At 42.0% G+C, this 15,794-nt stretch overlaps 1 protein-coding gene across 1 annotated transcript; it reads right to left on the bottom strand.

The window, feature by feature from the left end:
• Window positions 1-5,803: 5,803 nt before the first annotated feature.
• LRAT (lecithin retinol acyltransferase) lies at window positions 5,804-10,618 on the bottom strand. Its single transcript, XM_045550675.1, has 2 exons — window positions 10,078-10,618; window positions 5,804-6,223 (listed from the first exon to the last, which is right to left on the bottom strand). The coding sequence occupies exons 1-2, from the start codon at window positions 10,615-10,617 to the stop codon at window positions 6,071-6,073; spliced, it is 693 nt and encodes a 230-aa protein (XP_045406631.1). The 5' UTR covers window position 10,618; the 3' UTR covers window positions 5,804-6,070.
• Between the last annotated feature and the right edge of the window lie 5,176 nt (window positions 10,619-15,794).

Here is a 15,794-nt window from a genome sequence, read left to right as displayed (position 1 = left end):
GGGTCTAAGCATCCTACAATGTTGACAATGTATTCTTTCACAATTTCTGTGTCACCAAATGACTTCCTTTTTTTCCCCCCGAGTATATAAGCCACTTTATAAGTTGCTTCAGTGGCATTATTTCCAGGTCTTTGCTGCTTGAAAGAATTGTCTTCACTTTTGTTTTTCATCTTTTAATTTCTGCAATACAACCTTTCATGCCTCTCCCTCTAATTTAAATAATATTTATGGTCCTTATGAATGTTATAATGCTGATGAGCAGTGAATTTAATGTTGATATTGCAGTATCACAAAGCAAGCAAATCATCTTATCTTTAGCAGAAATAAGATAATATTCAATTCCTGATCCTCATTAAAAGGTCTGTTTTCTTCTTTCAGTGTTCTCTTGGTCTTCTTTGACATGATGAGCTGTTAAGCAGAGAGAATTGAAAAATACTGTCAAGCTATGCAACTATTTGCAAATTCCACTTCAAAGAGAAACGCAGTGCACTGTTGTCAAAACCTGATAACAGACTGGCATACTCACCTCCATAAACTCTCAGCAACCAGCCTCGGGCAATAGTGGCACCAGTCAGGTGGGGGAAGTTAGAACTAAATCATGAGCATAGCAGCCGTCAATTTAGCCCTTATAGCTTACTAATATTCCAATTTTGCCGGTCAATCTGGGAGGATTATTTTGTTGAAACCTATTTTATTCTTTGATATTTTAAAAAATAAAATTAAAATATAAATGAAAATGTATTAATAAAAGTAAGAGGATTTGTTCTGTAAAACTTGGATTCGGTCAGAACACCACATTTAACGACCTAGAAGGCCCCATGTGGCCTTCAGGCTGCAAGTTCCCCAACCCTTGGTCTAGAACCAAGAGAGGATACTACTAGTGTTGTGGTTGGGACATAAGAGCAGTTGTGAGCTGAACAGAGAGCAGTGACCATTCACCTGTTGGGGTGATTCCTGTACATTCTTAAATGAACCCCCATCCATAAAACTTACGTTGCTTTTCCTCACAACCTGATTCCACTCCTCTTCCTCATGTGTTTCACAAAATTGCACACTCATCATGCTCACCGAAAACACTTGGAAAGTTTGGGAAGTGTTTTCTTTCCATTTCAGACTTTTACAGTGCACAGTCCTCCATGATCTTACCTCTTGTCTCCGCATCATCTGAGTCAGATTTGTTCTTCCCCAAAAGAATGGAGAGTTCTTAGTAACAGGACTGGCACCCTTTTCTCAAAGTAACAATGGGAACACGGGTGATTGTTCTTAACGACCTGTAGTAACCCAATTGTGATATGGATTCTTGACTCCATGCCTTTGTATATACTGCTCCATGTGCCTGAAAAGCTTTGAAAAGGGAGATTTTTTTCACCTTAAATATTCATATTCTTTACAACTCAATTACAGTGTCAGTGAATGACATCGCTCTCCTTCACTGGTCCCCAGCAGACAGGTAAGACGCATCTCTCTGCTCTTCTGATAGTGCGCAAGCCTGCTATTGTTTTTAAATCCTGGCATTCTTTCTCTTTAGACTGAGCAACTACAGGACTAAGATTTCTAACTAGCTCATTCTTGTGTGATCCTGCTTAGGGTACATAGAAGGTGTGCAAGAAATCAATACATTTATTGGAAGGAAGCTTGTCCAATTGCTGGGAGACCTCTGGGAGCCATATGGTGGAAAGAAATTGGAGCCAAGTTCTGAATCTGGCTCTGAGGCATCTCAACCCCTATGTCTGATTTTCCACATCTTTAAATGTGGTTGGATGTTTAAGGGTTCCATCCAGTGACCTCTGTGGTCCTTGGCACTGCTGTGAGTACATTTCAAGACTGGCTCTGGAGCTTGCTCCTACTCATAACCCATCCCCACCCCACCTGCGGCCAAAGTAAAGCTGCAGGCTGCCTTGGTGGAATTACAACCCTGGTTACAGTTATCCCTCAGTGTCCATGGGGGATCGGTTCTAGGGCCCTGGGTGTACTCAGATCTGCACATACTTAAGTCCTGCAGCGTGCCCTGCAGAACCCGTGTATATAGGAAAAGTTGGCCTTCTGTACACTAGGGTTTCGCACCCCAGTAATACTTTATTTTCAATCAGTGAATCTGTGTATAAGTGCACTCATGCATTTCAAATCCGTGTTGTTGAAGGGTCAACTGTTTACAGTTCATGCCATGGCTCTAATTATTTGTTGTTGTTGCTTAATTTTGTAGAATGGAGAAGGGATTTGTTGTTTAATATGACACAGAACCCATTCCTACATAATCAGGGTAGGCATCGAGAGGTAAATAAGATAGATCATATTAGTCTGAAGGCAGATCCATATAAAATTTTAATTTCAAATATATAAAACTATGTTCAGTAAAGGAAGCTTGAAGGGGCAAAATTCTTCAGGCTACTATGCTCAAAAAAATTGTGATCTACATTTATGTATTTAAAATTCAAAGACAAGAGAAGACAGTATGTAAAACTGATTTTATTTGACATGCATGTATACCAAATATAAAATTAGTTTAGCTGATAGATCTAGGGTGGGTAAAACTCTCTAAATAGATCATATAAAACAAAGATTGGCAACCTTTTCTTATGTTTCTCTGCTACAACAAAAGACTTTTGCCATTGCCATAACTTGATATTACCAGAAAACATTTTTGATATTTGACATTAGCAGTATGAAATAAAGTGGAAAAATAAGAAATATATCTATATTCTGAAAATTAAAAAATTTTAAACAACAAATCAATGCTTACTTGCTTGTCTTTAGAAGGAAACATATATCCATCTGAGCAAAGATCAGGAGTATCCAATAGACACATAGTCATCAAGTTAATTTATGTTACAAGAACCAACTTTCTGGCAGGTAAGAAAGGTGCATGACTCTTCCCTAACCAAGAGTTATTCATGAGTCAAATAAAAGGATTTTGCTAAAGTCTGCTGACTCTTCCTTGACATGTTTGCTCTCCACCCTCACAATTACAGGGATTTGAGAGATTGGGGCCCTTAGCTAGAATCTTAATAGTTCCCTTTGTCCAGTCTTGCTCCATGCCCCTATCCTTCTTCCATACTTTTGGAAGTTACCCTTCTGAACCCCAAATCTCCACTGCCTGTTCATAAAGCCCAGACTTCTTGATCTACACAAGACCCGCACCACCTGACCACTGCTCTCCTTTTCTAACATTTTACCCAGCACCCTTGCTGTGCTCCAGCCCCTGAACCACTTGCACTTGCCTGAATGCCCTGTGTGATTTCATGCTTTCAGCCGTCACAGCCACATGTTGGGCATGTTGCAGGCTGTTTTCACACACTTGCTCATGCTGTTCCCAATTCGTGGAATGTCCTGCCCAAACTCTGTCTCCTGGAAAATATCCACCTATCTTTCATAAGTCTTGGTACATGGTCCCTGTAATTTTGGCCTTATCAGTTAAAACTAACCTCTTTCTGTGCCTTCAATTGGCTCTATTTGGATTTCAATCACCGAAAGTCTTAATACAGCTGTGTCTAGTAGGCCATAAACTTTGAGGTCAAGGTCCATGCCTCATTCATCAGTTCATCCTTCACACCTGCCTAGTACTTTGCACTTGCATTGATTCGTCTTAGCCCCTTGCTAGTCCTATTTGGCCTTCATCTATGGCAAAGAGCGAAAAGCTATAAAAAGCTTCATCAGGCACTACTTGCTTATCATTTTACAAGTTAGAATAGAAATATAAGGATCATAAAGATGAACCTTAATGCATGAAGCCCAGAGAAGTTTGTGAACTGCCTCAAGTTAGGAGACAATTAAGGGCTCAGGGTTTCTTCCATAGCCACGATCAGGAAGATGTGCTTCTTATGCTACCTTGTTAAGCAACTAACCAAACGGAGCACAACAAAACAAATGGAAACACTCCTTTTCTCCTAAGTTCAACAATTCTAGTATTGTGGAACATTTAATAAATAAAACCTTTCTTCCAATTCTCTCTTCCCATAAGCAGTTGAACACATCAGTGTTCAGCTCATGCTATTTCTCAGCTAGATGCTGGCATAACATCCTGAATATACATTTCTCCTATTCTTCCTGCAGATTTTAATTGCCTCATTCCCTATATGTCCCATAACACTATATACACTCTATTATAGCTACTTAAAAAATAATAATATTAATTCTAGACCATGAAATTGCAACAGGTCAGTGCCTAGCATATAATGAGCACTCAAATGAATGAGGAAGTGAATCTTGCTTTAATGAAGTGAGTCAAGACTAATCACGTTAATTCCAACCTTAAGAACTTCCTTGGCATTTAATGAGGGATCATTATCTTTGAACACAGATTTAATCAGACAGTGGATTTTGCTGCCTGCAATATTAAAGTTTGCAAAAAAGGTGTTAATTATTTATGAGGACACTATATTTTTAAGAAATTTATTTAAACTATTGCTATAGGGTTACTATACGGTAAGTGAAAAAAACACTAACAATGGTTCTCATAATGGTTGTTTGTATGTATACACACTTAAGATAATTTTAAGTGGTTGGAATAGGCCCATAGAACAAGAATATTCTGTGGTGTTTCATTTAATGTTAAGTATTTAACATTAAAATTATTTAAAGTTTAATTATTAAACTCTAGCTGAATTTATCGTGGGCACATCATTTAACCTAAAATGTGCTTTTGAAATTTGTTCTCATTGGATCACTGACTGGTTGACCCCACCCTACCCATACCACTCATAATATGATTCATTATTTTGTGATTCTTGATAGTTAAGAAAGCAATTTTAATACCTGAAATGCTAGTCTAGCCTGTGGCTTCATTTTTAGAATATGGTAATTTTGCAAAAGTACTTGAATGCTTGTTTTAACACTGCTCCATCTCAACTCTGATATTATAACTGTCTCACTGAAATAAATTTACATGACTGGAAGTACTAAGACACTTAAAAATTATTTCAAACACTAATTTCCTTTGGTCCTACTTTTTTGGGTTTTATATGCTGCTGTGGCATTCTTTTAAGGACATAAGCTATAATTAGAAATGGCATGGAGAAAAGTGACTAGAAAACAAATCTGAGGGCTTTTAAAAACTTCACAGTACAGTAGTTAATGCTTTAAAAGATAACCCATCTCATGACATCTATGCAAGTTAATACTACAAATTCAAAGACATAAGAAAATAGATTGGACTTTTATATTCACCTCTACAGATGCTCTATAATAACCACACTAATATGATAAGGAAGCAATCAACAATTTGTCTCAGTCTTTGTGTATATGGATATCTGTATACTTATTTGACACACATACATACCCCAAATGCCCAAATTACTTTAATGCCTTATACGTTTACCTCTCAGAGTGATTTGAAGTAACCACAGTGGCACATAAAAGGAGAAAACATAATGAATTCCAGGCTTTCTAGTAAGTAAAGCCAAACCAGAGTGTTCAAATGATGCTATAGTAGCCATTTTTTACAGGAAAACACAGATTTCTATACTTTCTGGTCAGTTACTTCATAATTAAAATTTAACTTTGCTAATGTTGGTTTCAAGTAATGAAAATAAAACATTCTTGACTTAGGATTATATATAATACATGAAAAATACGGATTGTGAGCTTTTTGTTTTTTGAGTAATCATAAAACATGTTTTCATCTGAATGAAGGAAATTCTTTCAGTTTAATATAAGTTTTTCAATCAAACAGAATAAATGTATAATAAAGTTAATGATCTCATTCAATAAGTCTTCCAATCAAGTTTAGCCTAACAGAAAAATCAGTGACTACAGGAGGGGAAAAAAAAAAAACCACAATCTCCTGTGGCCATCATCTTAGGGGCTGGTTTTCTTGTATTGCTGAATTCTATCACAAGCTGTCCTGTTTCCAAGGTTTGGATGGTACTTCAAAACAGAACTGCTGAGAGGATTCAGAAAGCCTTTGTTCTTGGGCTTACACAGTAAGCACTTTGCGTGATTCTTAATCACATTTTTATCCAGAACACAGTGTTGTAGGTCACATTTTTCTCAACAATGCTTTATACTGATTGGTGCTCTATAAATATAAACACATTTATAAACAGGATACACACACTGACGTGGGGATATGAAGTTAGCCAGCCATCCATAAGCAGAATGGAATAAAAATTGCAGGAAGAGTAGTATATGATGCCAAGCCCATACAGACTATAGATGCCAGTCCCAAGACTGCTGAAGCAAGGACACTTCTCTGATCACGAATAATTATCTTCACATTCTCACAAAACTGGAAAATAAAATTTAAGAATATTAGGAAAGGTAGCTAAACCCAAGAAGAACCACATATAACCAAATAGTAAAACAGGTTTCCCAGCTATTTTTTGTCTACCAGAAGAAGCAGAAATTCCCTTATGACCTCTGAAAACATTTACAATGCTAACAGTCTAGTTTCTTGATCCCACATCCTACAGTGGCTGAAATGATCTTTTAGACAATTGGGTAACTAATGGCAGTTGCCTTTATAAATACAGCATTTTATAGAAAACTATGGAAAATATAAACACATAAAATCATTCAGGATTAAAGGTTAAAAACAACATTAAACTGCTTATCAATAACAATAATATATTCTAAAATTATATGAGCAAGGATGTCTTTAATCTTAAGTAAAAAGAATGTCATTTGGCCTATTAAAGGTAGATTTAATTCCTCCAATTCACCATTCTAAAATTTGGTGATACCAATGATAACTTTCTTATGCGTCTCAAAATCTAAAGGCATAGAAAGTCTAATTTTGTTGTCATCTCTCATTCCCTGCCTAAATAAATTAAATTCATCATTAATTATGTGACATATAATTAGTTGCTGGAAATAAAGATCAATTAAATATGGTCTTTTTTTTAATTAAATTTTTTCAGCAAAGGATTGAGTTCATAAATATGGTCTTTACACCTGAGGAATGCATTCTTCTAGAATGCACGAATTTTTTTCTTCGAAAAATAAATTTATTTAGAAGTAATGGCTTATGTTTGAATTCTGCCTCCACCTCTTAGGCTGTGTGATGTAAGGTAAGTCACTTTAACCTGTCCACACTACCCTCTTCTCTTCCTTGGGAATACTGAGGTTGTTATGGAGAACAAATGAGATGTTTTATGCTAAAGTACTCTGTAGTCTTCTATGCATTGTATAAATGTGATGTATTACAATGATTATTAGTAGTACTATGTCTGTCAACAATTATCTCTACCATAGCACTGTCTATGCCAGAATTTAGCAACTAATTGCCATTTCTATATGAGTTTTGCTATTCATGCTTATTTTAGGCTCCTTCTCTAGAAACGGCATTGTATGTGCTTTTAGGGTTTTCTACAGTGGCTTACATAGTACCAGGCAGCTGGGTTTCCAAATTCTTAATGGGTAGAATGAACAAGTTCAATATATTTTAATATACCATCTTGAGAGTATGATTGTCTCTGTCCGGTCACACAATATCTAAACAGCTTTGAAACATCCTGTTACACAGATGTTGGCCTGCTTATAGGTCAAACATACGATTTGCTCTTTTTTACTAAACTAACAAGGTATTGAGTAACAATTACCCTATCTGAAAGTGGTGAGGATCAAACCGAACAAAGTTTTCAGGACAGTGAAATAAAGGAGCTTGGCAAAAAATGGAAGATATGATATTAAGGTAAGTAAGTTGTAGATACAGTTATACTTGTTTTATCTTTTCCCCAATAACGTATAATTAAGGCAAACGGAATCATTGTGGACTCTCTTTCCCCTAAGAGCAGATTTTCTCAAGGAGCATCGCTTCCTTTCTAATGTTCTGTTCCTGTTCACGTGGCTGTCAGCCCAGGAGGCATCTTTAGTGGTGTTCAAAGGTAGGAAATTTCTAGAAAGTATGGAAAAGTATGTAGGGACGCTTTCCCCTGAGCACTTAGTCCCCAGAAAATAAAGGGGTATTTGTAATTAATTATTTTTGGCAATGAAAAAGCAGTATTACTAAAGTAAAAAAAATAATAATTGTAGTAGAAAAAAAGCACAAGGAATAATAGTGGCTAACTAAAGGGATTTTTAGTTTACAAAATACTGATTGTCAACAGCAATATAAAAATCCTGTAATTTTATGATTTCCAAACTTGTAAAATAGAGTATTACTACAAAGAAGTAAATGTTCTTTTCCAGTTCATTTTCAAACTAATTATAGTGTTTTCCTGAGGGAAAGTGTTCTTGAGAGTTTTTATAAACTTGAATTCAAGAGACAACTTTGCAACTCATGAGAGCTGATAATAGTTGCGTATATGTAGAACTCAACAATCAGACCCAGAACCAAATAATTCCTTATGTTTCTAAAAAGTAGAAACCAGTCCTGTTCACTATTAATGACCTACTTCTCTCAAGGCATGTTCAAAAAACAGTCCTTAGAATTAGAAAATTTGGGATGACGATTTTTTTTCCCGGGAAATCTACTCTGTGGCCAAATTGTTTGTTAAACCATTCAAAGTGAAGACAAAAACTCAGTTTCACAAGAGGTGCTATGCAGCAACAGCAATTAAAACACTTCTCTACTTCTGTAAAACCTGACAAAGTTTCCAAAGATGAAAAACTACTCCAACTAGTTATTTATGCAGATTAAATATTTTACTATCTTAAAAAAGTGCTTTGACTGTTTTTCTGTAGAAATGTATAATACAGTACTATATGTGTTCCATGAAAGAGTAACTCCTAATTACCAGATAGAAATACTGTTTTTCCTTAGAGAAATGATTTGCTTGGTTCCTAAGTAAATCTGACGTGTTTCCTTTTGTACACTTTTGGAGCCAGTGTTTGTAAATGTGGTGAAGTTCATTTCTAAACAGGCCTGCACTGAAGTTCTGATTCTTGAATCATTGCACAGTGCTCTAACTGTATTTTTATTTTACTTGGAAAAGAATTCCTAGATTGAGTCTGTTGTGGCCCTATAAAATCTACCAGGAGTTTTATATACCAAGGTATAAAAGCAAAATACTTCCATGCTGAGCCACAGAGGAGAGAAAAAGATTTTCCCAAATTGTTCAAAAAATGAATCAAGATATGGAGCAATTAAAAATTGGTTACATGGACTCAAATTCTTTTGGTCCAAAAAAATATCTAAACATGACTAGTAACACTAAAACTCATTATGTGATTACCCAAGTTTCCATTATGAAGAGTAAACATTAACAATTACCTTAACAAATGCAGTGAAGGCTGAGAAAGCTTCCAATTGCAAATGAAGTTGCAGGCTTAAAACGTTAACTGTCTTTAAAAGTTAAGAGGTTTTAAAAGGAAATGAAAATCCATTTGTCCCCTTTGGATTTGTGGCTATTTTAATAATCAAAAAATTACCCTCCAACATTGAATAGCTCTTCTTGAAAATCAATTGTTTTGATCTCTGGGCAACCCATAAACAATCTAATCTAACTTTAGGGCTAATGCATAAAAGGATACTTAGCAGTAAGAAAGTCTAGGTTCAGATTAAACCCAAACCCAGAAAGAATTCAGAATACCAAGCAAAAGACCTCTCTGAAGCGCAGGCACAGGAATAAGGATTTACCAGGGAGTCCCTCTTACCGGGAATTTTGATAATTTATATTAAGCAAAGGAAATTCACTCTGCAGCATACAAAGGGAGAAAACTGCATACTTCCTTATTTTAAAGGCACACAATTTTGTTTATAGTGTTATGGATTACATTTTGAACTCTAGACACCTTCCTCCCAATTGAAATTCTTGGGAAGAGTTGGAAGTATAGGGCAACGGATTTCCTATGACTCCCGGGACCCCAGTCACTTGCCCTTTGTCGTTTGAACTATTGTGGGTGGACACCCTGATGACTTCTGCAGCAATAACTGGGCAGCTCTCTGGACTCTCTGTAAGCGGTCCTGTATTGCCACACCCTTTTACTGCTCATTTCGAGATATTCTGCACGGCACATCGCCATTGATTTGTTTACTGTCCCTTAGGAACACCGGAGTTTTCCTTACTTAATCTAGAACCTTAAGAATGGTGCAGAAGTGGTGGGGGAGGTACCCAGGAAGAAGATCCCGGCGTCCCGGGAAGAGAAAAGCTCAGGGATGGGAGAGGGCATCCCACCTCCCGTGCGAGTCACGCGTCATACCTTGTCGGCCTGGGGGCTGATCGGAGTGCCGTATCTGCAGTAGGTCACGAAGTGCTCGCAGTTGTCCCACAGTAGGCTGTAGGAAGTTAAGCCTATCCGCCTCTCGGCCCTACGCGCCACTTCCTCGTTGAGCAGCGCCTTCTTCTTGAGGGACTCGTCCAGGTGATTGACCAGGATGTTGGCTCCGTAGGCGAAGTCCTCCACTGTATCCACGCGGATGCTGGCCACTTTGACAATGACGCCCAAGATGAGACGCTTGTTGGAGACCACCTTTTGCGTGCGCCCCTTGTCGTCGGTCAGGGCCAACAGGATGTCGGGCATCAGGTGGGCGACACGGTTGTCGCCCAGGTAGATGCCATAGTGGGTCAGGTGGGTCCGGGGCACCTCCAGCACGTCGCCTCGGAGGAAAGAGCTGATCTCATAGAAACTCTTCCTCCCTTTGTCTTCGCCCGGGGCGCCCGAACTGAAGAGCTTGAGGTTGGCGATGAGGAGCAGCTTCTCCAGTAGTAGGGACACCACCTCCAGCATCGGGTTCTTCATCCTGTAGGGAAGAGGGAGCCTTGGAGGGGTGCCCCCGCCGCTCTGGCACGAGCAGGGTGAGCTCTCCAGACAGGGGCGCTGCGCCGCTGCTCACCTGCAGGCCAGGTGCGATACAGCGCGAGGTTCTGCGGCTGCCGAGGAAAGGAAGAAAAAGGAGAAGCCTGGAGACTGGCGCAGCCAACCCGCAGTGGGGAGTGAGGAAGACAAGGAACAGGTGGCTGACCGCGGGGACAGCGGGAGCGGTGCTACCGGGAGCAGACGGACGAGCACACCTGGGGCCTCGCTGCGGGGCAGGACCGAGCGCGGTGCTCAGAAGGGCCACCTTCGTTGACCCCTTTTATGGCCGTCGAGGGGGCGGGGCCGAGTGCCGTCACAGACCCGGAGAGCGCACTGATTGGGCGCCGGCGGCGGGCCCGGTTCGCTGCGGGGAGGGCGCGGGACCGCGCTCTCTTTGGAAGGGGCGCGCCGACTCCAGGCTCCTGGTCTTGCACCAAGATCCCTTCCCGCCGCTGACTCCCTCTTGCACTGAAAACCTAAGCACTTCCGGCCTTTAAGCGGTCGATTTAGGGGGGTAGAGACCCAAGGCGTGACCGCGCGAAAGGTCCTGCACCTGTTGGGACTGGGGCGCGTTCCAGGCACTTTGGGCTCATTTTTGGTGGACAGTCCGCACGGGAGAGAAGTCTGAGTAGGAACACCTCCCTCTGAAAGGATGACTAGCCCGAGACCTCGGCTTCCTAAAGAGATTGCATTTACTTTGCGAGGTGTGCTCCCCTCTAAAGTCTGCGGATTCTTTTCTCTGCGGATGTCCCTTTTCTCCCCCCAGGCTTTCAGCGGGCGCTCGGGCCGGGTCGCCACCGCGCGTGCAGGCCCCGCGCGCGGGCGATCGGAACCCGAGGCCCCCGCGCGCTCCGAGGCCCCTGTGGCGGTTGAGCTGCGGGTCCCAACCGTCAGCATGAAAAAACGGCGCGGCACCAACGTCCTCCAGGAAAGCGGAATTTGTGTCAAGTTTATTTCCTCGGCTTCAGGATCACATGGATCCAACTTCGGTTAATCCACCAAAACGTTGCCGCTTTTTTCCTTTCTTTCTTTTTTTTTTTTCCTCTCTTTTTCTTTTTCTTTTCTTTTTCTCTTTTTTTTTTTTTTTGCAACAGCCCGGAGATGGCCAAAGAAGGCGAAACACTTGGATGAGGCACTGGGTTCCTTGCCCCTGAGCCTGCAGCTTCCCCCCCCCCACACACACACACACGCCCCCGGGCATCCTCGAGGGTGGTCCCGGGGAGCTGCCGGGTGAGGGGGCTGCTGATGCGCCGGCAGCTCCTGGCGGGGCACGAGGTGTCCCCAGCCCGCGCTGAGTTCCGCGCTAATGCATTATGTAAATGATTATATTCCGCGGACAAAGGCCAGAATGGAGAGCCTCGGATGGCTCCACAAAGCCGCCCAGCTCGGGGCTAATAGGTTTCATCAGAGAGCAGATCCCCTGCTCGCCTAGGAGAGGGCGTTCTCTGCGGATGATGGATGAAGGAACATTCATCTTACCTGGAAAATGAAGGGGGCCGTGGAGAGCAGGCGAGGGGGTAGGACGGCTCTCTATTATCCTCGGAGGCCGGGCCTTCGCTCCCACCCCCAGGCTGCCATCAGCGATCTGTCCCCGTCGTCCCGCTTGAGGACGACTTTTGTTCATTTCACAAACGATCGCACATCACATTGCAGTCCCAGCAAAGAGGACAAACTCCCACAAGCGAATGGAAAGTGGAAGGTTAGGAAAGAAGAGAGAGGTAGTGGACGTGGAGTTTTTTTATTTTATTTTCCAGGTCTTCCCAAAAAATTTACAGAAAGGCGCCAAGGTAGCGACTTGCTGAAACTAACCAGACACCTCCGCACAAGGGTGCTTGTCAGCTTCTTAGCAGCACACCAGCTCAGCACACTTCTTTAAAACCGGGGGAGTCTGTGAAAAATGCGTAAAGTCTGATCCAGACTTCGGCGCGTACTTTCACTGCAGACCCGATGGCGGGCGCGCGGACTCACCCCTCCAGTCCAGTTCTGGGAGAGCGCCAGTACCGAACCCTCTGCTGCTACTGGCCAAACGGCAGGGAGATCAAAGGGGACTTGGTGATTAGCGGTTTCCGTCACTGGTGGTCACTCACGCGGCTTATAACGCCTACGACTGTCTCCACCTGGGGAATTTGCGGAAGGCAAAAGCGAGGAGAATTGCTGCACGGCTCCGCAGAGAACTCTTTTAGAGCCAAAAGTGTTGAGAAATCCCTCAACAGCTTCACCCGCACGCACGCACGCACGGCTTTTTGGAAGAGACAGGCAGTGCCAAGCTCATTTGTATTTGATTTTTTCTTGCTCTCCCTGGGGGGTCAATTTTCTGGCCGCCTTCCTCAGAAAGGGAGTCACTTCAAAAAGAAAGTGAGAGCGACACGAGGCCTGAACCTGTGTATGTTGCTCAAGATGCAGAGGCTCAGCTGCCTTGGAAATGATTGAGGGGGGGAGTGACCATAGTTTATTGATATTATTTGCCTCTGATAAATCCCTGTTTTCAAGCCAGAATGTTATGCCATTAAGTAACTTTATTTTTCTCAGAGGAACTGCCCGAAAGCAGCCCTCTGTCCCCTGCTCTGCCTGCCGGGATTCGGTTTCTGGCTCCCAGAAGGAGGCAGTGGAACGTCTTAATTTTCCTGGTTTCCAGTCTCCCCAGACCTCGTCAGGAGACGTTAGAGACAAGGAGGCAGCTTTTCAGCTGAGAAAATGTCTTGTGGAATGAGCTCTTGTTGCTGGACTGCTGCCCCTCCTGATCAAGGATCATTGTAACTTTACCTTGCAAAAGGCAACTTCTTGATGTTCTCAAAATCATTTATATTTCTGTGGCTGAGTGGTCAGTTTTTGATGGCTCCCTGGAGACACATTTCGTAAAAATATGTTCACACACGCATAGGCTCACGTGGCCACTAAGACTTTCCCGCCTGCATCAATTTTAGTTAAACAAAGGGAAGACTATCACTGATAGGTGGAAAGGCCCCAGAGATATATAACATTGGAAAGTTCCCCTAAACCAGAAACTGTCATATTGAGACAGGAGAGATCCCCCCACCCCAAGTTGCTAGAAAGACCTCTGCTTTCCTAGATAGCAAGAAAGGTGGCTACAGTGATAAGGTTCCATGTGCAAACATGCCTTAAATACATACATGGGAATGGGTTGCCAGGTCTGGCAGGGAGATGGAGAAAGAGCCTAGACTTTCCTGGTCAGCATATATAAACTGTACTGAGTAGTCAGCCCTCACCTTGGCCCACCATCTCCCTAACTGCCTGCAGAAAAACAAATGGCAGCTAGTGTCCCCGCCTGTGGATCTGCCCCCAGCAGTGCCCTCCCAACGGCTGCACTCAGGCTGGAGTCCACTTCTCCCAGCAGCCCAGGCCAAGACCCCGCTGGGTCTCAGCACAGAAGAGGCTGAGATTGGGGCTCTCTGAGCCCACCTCACTTCAGACCCTCTACTTCAACCTCATCGTGGGTCCCAGGAGAATTTCTGCTCGCAGGAACTAGGACAGGGATCAGATGCAGAGCCAGCAGAAGCCTAAGGTCCCAGAAAGCAAACAGATTTCCCACTTGCAGGCTTCTTGCCTCTGGAGCCTCCCTGCTCCTCAGAGAAGCCTCTGGAATGGATGATATGATCATAAATAATACTAGTAATAATAATAGCTAATGTTTATTGTATGCTTTCTATGTGCTCAATGAACTAAGCATTTGCTCATTTAATCCTCATAACCCTGTGAAGTAGTATCTCCCTTTTACACAGGACGAAATTGAGGCTTATCACTTTGTCTAGGTCACTGTGGTTCAAGTCTCAACCACAGGTCTCTTTTGCACCCAACCACCACGTCCTTAACCATCACTGGGGGAGGCCTGACCTTCCATCAGACTAAGTACCCATCATTCATTATTTATTGAAAACCTGCCACATGACAGGTGCTATGCCCTGCCCTGGAGGTTCAGTAAAATACCTATCCCTAAACTTAGATCCCACACCCTTTCTTTGTAATTTGGACTTAATTTCCCCACTTCCCTTGTGCCAAAAGGTCCAATTTATAACATGAGCAATTTTACTGGGATAGTGAGAAAGGGCTGGTTAAGGTTCTGGTTAATAGTGTGCCCTCACCAGGAAGCACTTGAGTGGCCACAAGTTCCTACATCCTCCTTAGACACATGAACCTGGGGTGGAGAACTTCAATGTCTTACTCAAGGGCACAGAGTCAGGGGCAGAACCTAGGCCCAGTGTCCCAGACTTCTTATCTCTCAGACCTTCTTTTCCCTGAGCTCTGAGCCTGATAAATTTGGTTTTCTAAATTGCATATTCTAAAATTCTTGTCCTCCTTTAGGATTATTTTGTTGTTTGTGGATTTTTTTAGACTACTAAATCACTGGGCTTATAAATAATGATAATGTTAAAATTTGTGGTTTTTTTTTTTTTCTGGAGCTATCCATCTACCTTTCAGTTCATTTACAAATGCTCAACACTGATTCCCCTGGACAAAAACAGGGGCCCTAACTAGCTCACTGCAAGAGTGTGGGAAGAACAAAGGCTTTTGTGAACTTTCTTCTGGCAGCAGAGGAAAAAGAGCAGACACTTTTTCATGGAGCCTCCTAACTCAGTGCCACATGGAGTGTTATGCCAATAGGAATCAATTACCCCCTGGGAGGAGACTTTCCCCGGCTTCCTTCCTGGTGGCTGGCACCTTATTATGAGGGCCTCTCTCTCCTATTGTTTTAGAAAGATTAAAGCCTGCAGCCTCAGTTAGTCATGTTGTTGTTGTTGTTCCTTGTCGTTTGTTAACCGTAAAATAAGAACACTGAACAAAACAAAGAATTTACATTTAGATTATGAAGAATCATGACCCAAATGAATACAGCTCAATCTAAAATTAACAACAGGTTGAGGCAGCTGTGATGTAGAGAAAGGAGACAGAAAGGCAGAAACTCTGTGTTGAAGGCCTGGAGGTGCCATTTACAGCTAAATAAACTCAGACGAGTCACTTGGCACCTCTGAGCCTCAATTCTGTATTTTTATAATAAAATGGGAATAATATTTCAGAGGGCTATTTTGAGGATTAAACAGAAACAAATATATTGCAGCATTGTACGAAAATTCGCAATGCGATGCAGCCTCTGTAATATTTGT

The sequence above is a fragment of the Lemur catta genome, chromosome 5 (assembly GCF_020740605.2).
Source record: "Lemur catta isolate mLemCat1 chromosome 5, mLemCat1.pri, whole genome shotgun sequence".
In the NCBI taxonomy this organism is placed as follows: domain Eukaryota; kingdom Metazoa; phylum Chordata; class Mammalia; order Primates; family Lemuridae; genus Lemur; species Lemur catta.
Note: the sequence above shows the minus strand (reverse complement) of the source record. Positions and strands in the feature narration are given on the sequence as shown.